This window comes from Penicillium rubens, assembly GCF_028828025.1.
Source record: "Penicillium rubens strain IBT 27055 chromosome Unknown utg000002l_segment0_segment0, whole genome shotgun sequence".
NCBI lineage: Eukaryota > Fungi > Ascomycota > Eurotiomycetes > Eurotiales > Aspergillaceae > Penicillium > Penicillium rubens.
The window spans coordinates 768,917-781,382 of record NW_026890600.1 but is presented as its reverse complement, the minus strand read 5'-3'; the positions used below and the strand labels follow the sequence as shown (position 1 = coordinate 781,382).

Here is a 12,466-nt window from a genome sequence, read left to right as displayed (position 1 = left end):
CTTTATTGACCCATTGACGCGCTCTATCTTTATCGTGGTTTTTTTGTGCCTTTTTTTTGATCGCCCATCATGTCTCTCTTTGGTGGAACCCAGCCCCAGGCCAACACCTCGCTGTTCGGCAACACAGCATCGAAACCCTCTCCCTTTGGCGCCCCGGCAACAACCCAGCCCAGCACTGGCACACTGTTCGGCGGGCAGACCCAGCAGCCAGCAGCGGCAGGAACGGGAGCAACCGGTGCATTTGGCGGAAGTGCGTTCGGCGCAAGTGCCGCACCCCAGAAACCGTCAGGATCGCTATTCGGAAATCCACAAGACCCCAAGAATACCGTCGGCTCAAGTGCTTTTGGGCAGCCGCAGCAGCAACAGCAAGGAAGCGCATTCGGGTCCTCGCTACAGAAACCGCAAGGTAGCCTCTTCGGAGGCCAGCAGCAAACACAACAACCAGCCACTGCGTTAGGAGGACTTGGGGGTCTCGGTTCCAACACTCAACAACAAACAAATGCCTTGGGCCAGCAGCAACCGCAGCAATCGCAATTCGGCCAAAACACGATGACAACGCCACAGCCCCAGCAGCAGCAGCCTTCTCTGTCGTCAAGCCTCTGGTCCCCCGGCCGTGCTATTACTGGGGGTGAGTCTACTGTGTAATCTTACTACGGAGTCTTACTGACAAGACCGCTTTCTAGTGCACCGAACTGTCCCTATGCAAGTGGCCATAATCAAGGATAAGTGGGATCCTCCCAGCCAAACCTCCCCCTTCCGAGCCTACCTGTACAACAATGTCGGCGAGGAGGCCGCACCTTTCTACCAACCGGGCCCCGAGGACGACGAGTCAAAATGGGAGGAGGCTTTGCGCAAGCGACCAGGTCCAGGATATGTCCCTGTGCTCGTAAAGGGCTTCTGGGACCTCGGTAAGCGCGCGCAGCGGCAAAGGGACTTCCTCACCATGATGCAGTCGCGCCTGCACGAGATCAACAATTGCTTGACCGGACTTCTCTCGAAGCACGATCTCAACCTTTCCGTCAAGATCGCTGACTGCCGGCGGAAGCACATTATCCTGAGCAAACGATGTCTCTCCCTTGCTGCTAAGACGCAGATCCTTCGCAACAGAGGGTATGCCATGGACGAAGCAGAGGAAGAGTTGAAGAAGAAGCTTGTTGAGTTGGAACGTGCCGTTTTCGACCCGTCTCTCAATGGCCGCGCTGAAGAAATTTGGGCCCGCATGTTGGCCATCCACGAGCACTCCAAGCGACTGCAAGCGGAGATGGATCGTGCTGGAGTAAATGTGACACAAGCGGAGGATGACATTGATGAACAGACATTGAAGACAGCAAAGAAGGTTTGTTACTTGGCACTGATAAAGTCTCACTACCGGAAGAGATCGCTAACCATATCCTCCAGATTCTGGATGATTACCACTCTCAGATCCAGCATCTCCAGAAGGAGATGGAGTCCATCAAGAACGACTTCAACGAGGTGGAGAAAGCAATTGGGAATTGAGGGCATTTGCTCTATAACTTTCTGTGTGCTATTTCGAATCTCAATCTCTCACATTTCCTCATATGTTTGGACTTAATGTCTACGGTCACGGGGTACTGGCGTTCTTGGGGTTCAGGCCATTGTAATGCATATCTGAATACAAATTTCTTTGCTGAACATTCCACTTTGTGTGTCTTTAATGAGTGGATTTGCTCGCCAAGTCGTACTAACTACATGTACTATCCATCAATGTCCTCTATGTATGATAACGAGGCTATGTACATACACGTACTTGGATATAACTGACTTCGCCCTTGGATCACTACATTCGCTATTCCGGGCATTCAGTTATTCTGCTTTCACCCTTCTTTCTAGAGCCTTACTGTTGAGGCTGGTTCAAATTGATAGCCCCTGCTTTCCCTGTTGTACGTAGTATGTTTACTACTATTTCTGGATAAGCTATCTCCTAATATATCATTAACTACTCTGCTCTGCCATGTTGGCCCATTACTTTATCACAACCTGCCCAGGTGGCATGACCCTGATACTGACTGATTTATTGCAATTTCAAATTTGATTTGTTCTATATCTCACAAAACACCAATGACAACAAGCATATGCACAATAATAATACATCACCCTACTGACACTACCCAGCAGACCCAAAAGGTACAATAGATGAGCTTCAAGAGCTTTCCAGAGGTTAGGCGCCCATGCTCAATCCTGTCCAATTTTGGCTGGAAAAGAAGTTATGACAGGGGGAAAAAAATCAATTATCCAGTTCTCCTGCATGTCATCGCGAAATCATAACCAGCGATTCATCGATTACAGTCCGGGAAGGGCAAGAAAGAGAGCGGAAGACGGGTCAACCGGCTTAAAGGAACTTGCGGACGAAGTCAACGGCGAAGGGGGCTATGTGTTGGATGACAACGTTAGCTTTCAATCCACTGAGCTCTTCTCTGACTCGTCTCGAGTTGTCTGCTCTTTCGAGGCTTTGTGGACCAGATACTCGACTTACACAGGTAGAGGAGGAAACCGCCAGCAATAGCCATCTGGACGGTCTGGCTGGCCTCAATCTCACCAGCCTGTAAAATATGTTAGTATCAGATGTCACTTGGCGCAGAGGTCATGGCGTGAAGCTGACCTTAATCTCTTCCTTGGAGATCTGTTCTTGGCCTTAACAGAATTATATTGTCAGCTCGAGTTCGAAGGCGCCAAGAGGCATGGGATTGGCATCATACCTGGGGCAAACATTTTGAATGTGATGAAGGATTAATGAGGGAAAGAGAGCTCAGATAGTAGATGTTGTGAGAGTTGAATGTTGCGAGGATGTTCCCAACCTTGGAAGTCGGACTGGAGAAATAAATCACGGGAGCACAGACCACCGCTCTCCTTCACTTGAGGTTTTGCCTTCACTACCTCCCCTCTCTCTCTCTATCCGCTTGCATTCTGTCGACTTAATTTTATGAGAAGCTTGTGCTCAGCTTCCTTCTTTAATCCCTACCTCAACATCTTATCTGCCTTGCTCGAATCCGCAGAGCAGCGATTGACTTTGCGGAGAGGCGTCGGGATCACTTGGGCAGATAACGTACCGTGACTTGTTCGCGATACTTCCCCCTAACCGATCTCTACACCTTTGAATCTTTGCTCTTAATCTACCCGTTTGAATTTGCTGTCATCTGAGCCACCATGTCTGCTTCACCGGACCGCAAGGCTGCTTCGCCCGCCGCCTCTCCCGAACCCGAAGTCACCGAGCAAGTCGCAACCCCGGTTGCTGGTGACGACAACGAGGGCGAGAACTTGGCTGAACCTACTGCTGAGGACAAGGAAGCCACGGAGAATGTTGATGATGAGCTACACGGCGAGGACGACGAAGTTGATGACGACAAGATTTCAGACGATGAGTCTATCCTGTCCGAGGTTGACGAGGCACAATTCGACAACTTCGACCCAGAGAATGTTGACGTCGAGGATCGCCCACAACTTGCTATTGATGAAGATAACTTGAAACTCATTGGTCGTCACAAGCGCAAGCGCACTGAGGATGGCGAGAGTCGTCCGCGCCGAAAGGAGGGTCGTCGCGAGAAGAAGAGCCGTCGAGCTGATGAGGGAGGCGACGAAGAAGGCTCTCGCCGACGCGATCGCAAGAAGCGCGAGGATAAGCCCGATACAGATGAGGAGGCTCTTGACCCGGAGACCCGTATGTTCTACTCTTACTGGCAACTGGTTTTCGTCTCACAAAATATGTACTAACTGGGGTTCAATTATCAGGACGCCGCCGCGCCCTCGACCGTGCTATGGACGAGGCGATGAAGAAGCCGGCAAAGAGACGTTTCCGCAAGCAGGATGGCATTGTACGTGTTGCGTCTGGTGACACGCGCTCACCTATGATTACTGACTGTACTATTAGGATCTGGAATCTATGGCAGATGCTGAAATCGAGGATATGCGCAAGCGCATGACCCACGCCGCGCAAATGGATGCGATCAACCGCCAAGAAGGCAAACCAGCTATGCACAAGCTCAAGCTCCTCCCCGAAGTCATCATGCTCCTCAATCGCAACCAGTACACCAGCGCCTTGGTCGACCCAGAGATTAACCTATTGGAAGCTGTTCGGTTCTTCCTCGAGCCTCTGGACGATGGGTCGATGCCCGCCTACAACATTCAGCGCGACTTACTGACCGCCATTACCAAGCTTCCTATCAACAAGGATGCTTTGATTGCCAGTGGTATTGGAAAAGTGGTTGTCTTCTACACCAAGAGCAAGCGCACCGAGCGTCGCATCAAGGAAATGGCAGAGAAGTTGCTGGCAGAGTGGACACGACCAATCCTCCAGCGCAGCGACGATTATTCGAAGCGGGTCTACCAAGAGGCTGATTATGATCCTACGTATGTTCACTGCTGCACCGCCGCCCTATCACCCACTAACACCCCTATAGGAAAGTTGTCAGGCGCGCTCCTCCCACCGCCGAGGAGCTCGAAGCCGAAGCCCGCGCCCGCGCGATGCTCCCTCCCCGTCTCCTCAACCGTGCTCGTGTCGATCGTACCAACGTCAGCTATACTGTGGTCCCGCGCCAGACAACTGTGCGCGAGGCTCAGTTTGCGCGCCCCTTGGGTTCCAGCGGCGAGGACCGTTTCCGCAAGATGCAAGCCCGCCAGGCTGCGGCACGCAAGGCGTCTCGTCGCTAGATTCGGCTGTAAATTCTTTTTCAAAATGGCATGGGCCAGTTCCATTATGTGAGATAATTTTGCGGTGTTTGGGCGTTTCGGGATCAATCGGGGATTGAATAGGGATCTGGGAGTGTGTCAACGTTCGCATTCCGAGTGGAATAAGCAAGAAACTTTGTCCATTGAAACCCCTATGGAAACGAATCAAAGTAAATCAAAGTAAAAATCCAACTAATTTTCAAATATGCCAGTGATCTATAGAGAAAAAGCCCAAAATCAAGTCGGCAAGCCAGTTCCGTGCAAGACCGAGTAATGGCCGGGGCGCAACGCCGGAAAAAGAGCAGATCCCGCGGCTCCCACGTCATGCGATCCGGCCTTTGGTTTTTTGGTTTTATATTGGACATTCCACCCTCTTCTTCCATTCCAATTTACAGAATACACTACTTTACACAATGAAGTTACTCACTAAAGAACAGGAAGAAGCCCACTACAGGTACTAAACCCCCACAACCCTCCAGCGACTATTGATCAGCCCATACTGACGAAACAAACCCCGAAAGGTCCGTCCTCAAAGGCGGCACAGTCGGCGGCCTCCTCGGTCTCGCCGGCGGCGTAGCAGGTGTCCTACTTGCGTCACGTCGCTACCACACAATCCGCAACCTAACGGTGCCCATGAAATCCTTCCTGGTGACATCCTCCGGTACCTTCACGGGTATCATCGCAGCCGACCACGCCTCACGCGAGTACGAGAATGAGCAGAACGCCGCATACCAATGGTACGAGAACCGTGAAGAGCGCCTCCGCGCCGAGGAGATGCGCGGTCTCAGCTTCACCGACCGCGCCGCTGCCTTCGCCCGCCGCGAGAAATACAAGATCATCACCGCCACCTGGGTTGCCTCGATGGTTGGCTCGTTCGCGCTGGTCAGTCGCATCCCCGGTCTTACCGGCCAGCAGAAGCTTGTCCAGGCCCGTGTTTATGCCCAGGGTCTGACGCTGGGTGTGTTGTGTGCTTCGGCTGCTTTTGAGATCTCGGACCAGCGTCGTGGTCGTGGATTGCTGGACTCGAAGAAGAAGGCCGCGGCCGCGGCTAAGGATAAGGTTGAGGATGTTTCTGATGAGCAGCCTGTCCACCAGGGTGCTAAGCCTAACGAGGGTGATCTCTGGAAGGATATGGTTGCTGCTGAGGAGGAGCGCTTGAGCTCCAAGCATCAGTCTCTCTATGATAATCAGAAGCAGCAGGCTGCTGGTGCTGAAGGGAAGGAGGAGAAGTCTGAGGAGAGTGATAATGAGAAGGACTCCAAGACGGAGACGAACGACACTGAGTCCAAGACCAAGAAGAGCTCCTAGATATAGCTCTCTTGCTTCTTGTTCATCCCCCATAACCGCCATTGATCAAGGTCAAGTGCAGACATCGCTGCTCACTTTCGTTCTACTTCCTCTCGAGAGCCTGGAATCTCTGTTGGATAACAATGATAGAAGGGAGGGGCGATGAGATTGCTTGGGCTTTCATCGCCCGTACATATCCTACGATTTCTTAAGCGTTTGTCTTCATGTTCATGTCTCAAGGGTCCTCCCAGTTTTGAAAAGTGACATTTGTTCTACTGTGTCCACGTGTACGATAATTCTATAAGCAGTGTCCTCTATCTCACCTTCTCCACTCTCTAATGGAATACCAAAAAAAGAAAAAAAAAGTTGGTTCTCGGCGGTAATGACGTCATAGTAATATTTACGGGTATTTGCGGTCTAATGTAGCAGAAGATGGGCATGAAAATGAAACGCCAAATCAATGATAAGAACCTATAGTCAGCGTTATTTCTTTGATTGTCGACTTAGAAGGTTTCATCTTCCAGGTGCTCCATGCGGCGGATCACACTTGGACTTTGGTCGTCACCAAAGTCATCTGTAATGTCTCCAGCTCCAGCTGTAGCGAGCAAATCGGTCACGATGCGCTTAGAAGCCTCTCTTGCTAAAAGGCGACGGAAGTCAGTATCAGTATAGTATCAAAAGAGAACCAAGTGAACAAATCTTACCGGGCGTCCTCATCAACCGGCTCTGCGGAATGTGGAACTGCATTGTCTTGGGAGGACTCGGCCCAAGATCCTCATCGTCGTAATCCAGATCATCGTCGCTATCCCACATAGCCGATTTACCCGCAGACTTCTTAGCAGGTGTCAAAACACTCATGCCAGGCCTGGGAATACCGTGCATGCGATTGCTGCTAGTCCGTCGCTTGCGGTTCGTGCCGGGGGTGTCATTAATGCCTTTGATGGGGGACGAAAAAATCTCCGAGTGCAGCTGTGGTGCTTCCGGCTCCGGGCTGGAAATCGGGGAGTCGTCGTATCCATACTTGGAGGTAGACTCGGCTGGCTTTGGCGTGACAGTGAACTTTGGTCGAGTGTTCGTGCCGCCGCCCACATTGCGGAATCCCTTCCCGAGCGGCGTGGCTTGCACCCGGTATGTCTTGTCGAGCATTTGGTGAAGTACTGGGTCCGAAGTCTTCTGGTATCGACGGTCTTGGGTGGATGGCTGCGATGCGGGTGGGAGGAATGGTGAGGACATCGGGGTCGTGGCGGAGACGCCGCGTGGGAAGAAGGGTTGGCGGCCTGGAGTGGATGGGAGGGTCGAGGAGTCTGGGAGGTCGAATGGTGGTTCGGATTCGTTGACTTGTCTTCTTAAGTTCTCGTAGGAGGACGAGTACTCCATTGAGGATGTTGTCATGTCGTCCTCGGCCTGCTGGTGGTGGCCTGGAGCACGCGGAGTGCTGTGGGAAGAGATCACGAGATCTGTTAGATCGAGGTCATCTGCCTGGTCGCGGCGGGGTGTTTCATGGCGCTGGTAAGAGGGCGTCTCGTGGGACGTGGTCTCGTCGAGGTTGGTGCTCTGGGTTATGTCGGTGGACTCTTCCTCCGTGGCTGTCGGGTCCTGCATCGTTTCTTCATCCGTGTTTCGTTCTTCATAGCCAGATAGAGATACGTTGGCGCTCGCTTCGAAGAATTGCTTCCAAAACTAAAGGGAGTCAACGAAGCTGTCTATAGCTGTATCTGCTGGTGGCGCTGACCTTGGAACCTTCCCAGACATCTCGGGAATGCTCGGTATATTGCTCCACCAGAGGCAATATACTCGTAGTAACTATCCGATGAGCTTGACTGAAATTGTGGTCGATCTCTGTATGAACATATGACGATGAGCGGTCTGCCGGACTGTTTTGTTTACTTTTTTACCCTACCTTGCATTGTCAGGGTGATGGACTGCTCCAATTTCTCAAGCTCCTCGGTGAGGGACAACGGCCGTTGGGCCTGCGAAGGTTGGCGAGACATGATGATATCACTCAAGTTCAATTGTACAACAATCGAGTCAAGAGATGGGAGCTTGCAATCACGTCCATAACTTGGACGCGCGGGGAACTTTGCCCAAAGCGGTGTGTATTTAGGGCGGGTGATAAGGGCTTATCTGGTCACATGTGGTAATGTAAGGATAAGGTGCAGGCATCACCGTATCATCTTGTTCCGCTCCATGGATGACGGAGGTGAGTCTCGAAAAAGTTTGAAAGGAAAGACACAATTACAATATCCCGGTTCATTATGCCAGCACCACTTGCAAAAGGTATGGCCCTCTACTTCCCTGAACTTCTACGACTTCATCCCGGATCATCCGGGCGGTGTACTCGGCTTATCGGTTCCCCACTACGTGCAGGATGAGGCTAACCTCTCATGCAGGACTCATCATTACTGTTTCTGTGCTTGTAGCGGCCGGAATTGCCGTGTACGAGTCACCGCAGTTTCAACAATGGGTGACTACCTCGCGGCGCAAGATTGCCGTGGCCCTGCACAACCTCGGCGATGAGATCCAACCTCAAGACATAGCGTTGAGGGAAGACATCTCTATGACTGAGGAGACTGGCGAAATTGCAGAAGAACGCAGACGGATTGCTCGTGCGGAGATCATGCGACGAGGGACGATCCTTGAGTCACGACGGAAGGCCAGCCAGCCCGGCCAGCCTCATAATAGCTTTGATACCCTGGTTGACAAAGAGGGCAACCTACTTAAACAAAAAGACCAAAAAGACCACGAATACGGCGTTCAGACCAACGAAGAATTTACTGCTAACTCAACGGGAGTTGACCTGGGCACTTCGGAGCCCCTCCGCCGAGGCGGCAAGCAAATCGAGGCCGACTCTACGCCTACGCTGGGTCGGAATCAGCTGCAGGTTGACATTCCCTCGCCCGCTCCCTCGAATCATCCTTCGGAATCTATTATTCAATTCACGCCTGGGTCTGAAGCACCCGATGGGGACAGCCTCTTTGATCCATTCTCTCCCAAGTCTCCTTTGTCTGCCTCTGGCTCCAGCCACACAGAAGACCACCAGCAGGTATATTATGCGCACCCTGATGTGCCAAGCAACAGAACCTATGAGCGTGATCACCTTGTTGAGCTAGATGATTTCGGCCAGGGGAGTGTTCGGTCTCACAATGATGTTTCAGCCGCCCCTTCTACCAGTGGAAGTTTTAGCCATGTCGGAGGATTCGAGGACGAAACGTCCGACGGCACTCTGAGTGACCTTGGTGGGCGTTCTGTTGGTGGCGTGGCTACTCCGGCATGGTCTGATGTGGGTAGCGTAATTAGCAACGAGGATGCTGGACATCGTGAGTTGCTCTGATGTACTCGGAACTTTACGGATAATGGTCAAGGATGAGTGGATGGGCTTTACTGGCTCGGGTATCTCCCTGGTATGGTATTCGGTGTTCGGCTTTAGGTTTCAGCTTGGTTGCAATTTGCGTTGGTGCGATACGAGGTACAAGGACTCTTTGTTTACTCGAAATAATAAGGGTCCATTAAACCTGCAATACTCCTAGAAGCACCGCCATATTGTACTAACTACTCTAGACGGATGCTTTACATATGACATGGCATTGCCAATTTGCACTGTCCAGTGTTAAAGGAGTCAAAGCAAGGATCGGATATTACCTCTCACATTCAATCACCTGCGACATGGTTGACGCAATCGCGGAAGAGGGCATACATTCGTAGTAACCAAGCTAAGTGACGTCCACAACTTTCTATATATACCTCGGCCTACTTTCTACATATGTACATGTATGTCTCGGGGTCTGCTGATAAGGGTCTACTGGGGTAATACCCCGCTTGACTGGTAAACATCCATGGATACATGGAGAGTTAAGGTGGAAATACGAGGCAATTAAGGTATAAAACGGTCAAACGGCCAACCACATGGGCGGACCGCATGGGAACATCCATGTTGTGACGTAACCACCCGGGCTAGGCCTGAGGAGAACAACCTTAGGTATACGAGGTAGTTTATAGTATTATAGTATTATAGTAGGTCTCCTCCATTCTGATAATTCATTCCATATTCAAATGCGCATTGGAATCATGGCTACATTCATCACACATAAAATCATGGGCACCGCCCTTCAAATTACCGAGAGGTATACAGACTTGCAAGCACGAGATGTGGGTGCCTTTGGAGTAATATGGTATATCTCCTCGCCGTATATTATATTCGTACTGTAAGACCACTAACAGCTAGAATCAGCTCGGCACATGATTCAATGGCTAACCGAACGGTTGCCATAAAGAAGATATGGAATCCCTTTGATAGCCCTGCCCGGGTCAAGCGCACATATCGTGAGATTCATTTGATGAAACATCTAAAACATGACAATGCATGTGTTGGAAAAGGAACCAAGTACGAACGTGAATACTAACCGCCAATAGTTGATCAACATGACAGATATCTTCATTTCACCAGCGGAAGATCTGTATGTGAATCGCTCCTAGCTTCTCTGTTTCCCAAATTGATTGATACTGAACATTTTGAAACAGTTATCTTGTAATGGACTGTTGCATGACAGACCTTCATCATCTGATCCAATCAAGGCCGGAGCCATTGGAAGGCGAGTTCATCCAGTTCTTCACCTACCAACTGCTGGTATGCCTACCCTAGTGATCTGGAAATGTCAGTGTAACTGACAATTTCAGCGAGGGCTAAAATTCATTCACTCTGCCGGTGTTATCCATCGTGATCTCAAACCCAGCAACATTTTGATAAAAGAAAACTGCGACTTGAAGATCTGTGACTTTGGTCTAGCGCGAGAACAAGATCACCAGATGACTGGCTATGTCTCCACACGATACTACCGAGCTCCAGAGATCATGTTGACTTGGCAGAGATACAGCTTCGCGGTGGATATCTGGAGCACTGGTTGCATCCTGGCAGAGATGCTCCTACGGAAAGTTCTCTTACCAGGCAAAGACAATGTGCATCACTTCAAACTGATCACTGAGATTTTTGGGAAGCCACCTAAAGAGATTATGGAAACAGTTTACAGCGACATTGTACGAATCCTAAACGGCCGGGTTGGATATAGAAGGTAATATGCTGACTTCAAGTGATAGACGACAGAGTTTGTGAACTCTCTACCTGAAATAGAACCCAGATCACTTGGAGCTACGCTGGGAGATGTTGACCCTGAAGGTATGCATGTCTATTGGAATCTTCATTGATATCAAGTGCTTCTTGATCTATCTACCTCCAATGACTACTGACTTTGCTAGCCGTTCATCTCTTGGATAAAATGCTTGATATAGACCCGCAAAATAGAATCGCAGCGGCGGATGCCCTAACTCATACATACGTCTCGACCTATTCGGACTCTGACGATGAACCCGAGTGTGAGAAGCAAATTGATTGGTCTTCGTTAGATTCCGAAATGGCTACGGAACAATGGAAGACCAAAATGTATGTATCTTTCCAATCTGCGGGGTATTGGTTTGGACTTATCGTTCTCAGGTATTTCGAGATTTTGAACTATCACACTGGTTCCTACAACTGGGAAGACACTAACCCTAAAGCCCAGGGAAGATTTGAAGATTGGATGCGCAAGGAGATAACGGTGGGTACGTATTAGTTATGTTTAGGAAGCTATTTTCTATTCGTATGTATAATAACGCATGAATTTATCATCTGGGCATAACCGTACAGCTATCGCTCCGGGTGTATACGTCGCCATCTGTTAGCTGCCAAGTGCAAAAGGTTTTAGATGTTTGGTGAGGCGTAACAACACCAGGTACGTGTGTTGGGTGCTTGGCACGATTATTGTAGCAGATTTTGTGATTGTCTGAAGAAGCTAACTCACGAGGTAAGGATAACTTAGAAGACTTGATGATCCCAGACCTGCCCTGAAATCTCTCTGAATTGATCAGGTGAGAGGTCGATATTGTGTTCCGGGAGGATAGGTTGCCGACAAAACAGTTCCGCGAATTGAATAGTCAAAGGTACTGGTGGGCTGACGGTAATCGTTGCGTCGGGTCGTTTTGGATCCCGGGATGTAGTGATAGACTGTCGGATGGTTGGAACGTAGCGGGGCCGCTGGCGTCGTAAGGAGCTAACGTCCAAACAAACAGTCTCAAACGATATTGGGTGTCTCTCGATTGATAGCCACGATGATTGCAAGATTCACATTGCCCCTCGAATCCGTGAGCCACCATTCTGCATCTGCCTTCAACTTTTGATAGGACTCAGAGACCCCAACTTCGACCACAACGGTCGACCATTTTGCATCGCGACCTGGAATAGGTTGCGTAGGGATCCATGACTCGTCGGGCTCCTTTGAAGAGGGCCCACCTCGGACGGTTGCAGACCCCACCATGGTAATCGACCGATCCAGTGCCATATCGCGTAACACCTTTTTGCACTTCCCAAAGTAGGTGGCGTGAAGCTACCTGATGAGCCCTAGTCACGAGCTTTATGATCATAGATCGAGTGTCGTAACTGAAAAACATATATCGAGCGGAGGTCGAA

General features: G+C 50.3%; 8 protein-coding genes across 8 annotated transcripts; 5 read left to right on the top strand and 3 right to left on the bottom strand.

Moving 5' to 3' along the window:
* Nucleotides 1-69: 69 nt before the first annotated feature.
* On the top strand, nucleotides 70-1,497 carry N7525_002743 (putative nucleoporin; the record flags this gene model as incomplete). The annotated part of the gene is made up of 3 exons (XM_002559652.1): nucleotides 70-628; nucleotides 684-1,336; nucleotides 1,399-1,497. 3 exons carry the CDS (start codon nucleotides 70-72, stop codon nucleotides 1,495-1,497), a joined length of 1,311 nt encoding a protein of 436 aa, XP_002559698.1.
* Nucleotides 1,498-2,224: 727 nt separating this feature from the next.
* Nucleotides 2,225-2,730, bottom strand: N7525_002742 (uncharacterized protein; the record flags this gene model as incomplete). Its single annotated transcript, XM_002559653.2, has 4 exons — nucleotides 2,225-2,388; nucleotides 2,495-2,561; nucleotides 2,621-2,652; nucleotides 2,718-2,730. 4 exons carry the CDS (start codon nucleotides 2,728-2,730, stop codon nucleotides 2,351-2,353), a joined length of 150 nt encoding a protein of 49 aa, XP_002559699.1. The 3' UTR covers nucleotides 2,225-2,350.
* Nucleotides 2,731-3,165: 435 nt separating this feature from the next.
* N7525_002741 (transcription factor SPN1) lies at nucleotides 3,166-4,665 on the top strand (the record flags this gene model as incomplete). Its single annotated transcript, XM_002559654.1, has 4 exons — nucleotides 3,166-3,676; nucleotides 3,748-3,830; nucleotides 3,887-4,365; nucleotides 4,416-4,665. The coding sequence occupies 4 exons, from the start codon at nucleotides 3,166-3,168 to the stop codon at nucleotides 4,663-4,665; spliced, it is 1,323 nt and encodes a 440-aa protein (XP_002559700.1).
* A 431-nt stretch (nucleotides 4,666-5,096) lies between these two features.
* N7525_002740 (HIG1 domain-containing protein) lies at nucleotides 5,097-5,991 on the top strand (the record flags this gene model as incomplete). Its single annotated transcript, XM_002559655.1, has 2 exons — nucleotides 5,097-5,137; nucleotides 5,205-5,991. 2 exons carry the CDS (start codon nucleotides 5,097-5,099, stop codon nucleotides 5,989-5,991), a joined length of 828 nt encoding a protein of 275 aa, XP_002559701.1.
* A 482-nt stretch (nucleotides 5,992-6,473) lies between these two features.
* On the bottom strand, nucleotides 6,474-7,961 carry N7525_002739 (DASH complex subunit ASK1; the record flags this gene model as incomplete). Its single annotated transcript, XM_002559656.1, has 4 exons — nucleotides 6,474-6,610; nucleotides 6,675-7,650; nucleotides 7,703-7,809; nucleotides 7,871-7,961. The coding sequence occupies 4 exons, from the start codon at nucleotides 7,959-7,961 to the stop codon at nucleotides 6,474-6,476; spliced, it is 1,311 nt and encodes a 436-aa protein (XP_002559702.1).
* Nucleotides 7,962-8,225: 264 nt separating this feature from the next.
* N7525_002738 (uncharacterized protein) lies at nucleotides 8,226-9,301 on the top strand (the record flags this gene model as incomplete). Its single annotated transcript, XM_002559657.1, has 2 exons — nucleotides 8,226-8,247; nucleotides 8,361-9,301. The coding sequence occupies 2 exons, from the start codon at nucleotides 8,226-8,228 to the stop codon at nucleotides 9,299-9,301; spliced, it is 963 nt and encodes a 320-aa protein (XP_002559703.1).
* A 734-nt stretch (nucleotides 9,302-10,035) lies between these two features.
* Nucleotides 10,036-11,573, top strand: N7525_002737 (uncharacterized protein; the record flags this gene model as incomplete). Its single annotated transcript, XM_061212421.1, has 7 exons — nucleotides 10,036-10,116; nucleotides 10,381-10,424; nucleotides 10,489-10,594; nucleotides 10,645-11,001; nucleotides 11,062-11,140; nucleotides 11,221-11,404; nucleotides 11,456-11,573. 7 exons carry the CDS (start codon nucleotides 10,036-10,038, stop codon nucleotides 11,571-11,573), a joined length of 969 nt encoding a protein of 322 aa, XP_061069442.1.
* Nucleotides 11,574-12,071: 498 nt separating this feature from the next.
* Nucleotides 12,072-12,338, bottom strand: N7525_002736 (uncharacterized protein; the record flags this gene model as incomplete). The annotated part of the gene is made up of 1 exon (XM_061212420.1): nucleotides 12,072-12,338. One exon carries the CDS (start codon nucleotides 12,336-12,338, stop codon nucleotides 12,072-12,074), a length of 267 nt encoding a protein of 88 aa, XP_061069441.1.
* Between the last annotated feature and the right edge of the window lie 128 nt (nucleotides 12,339-12,466).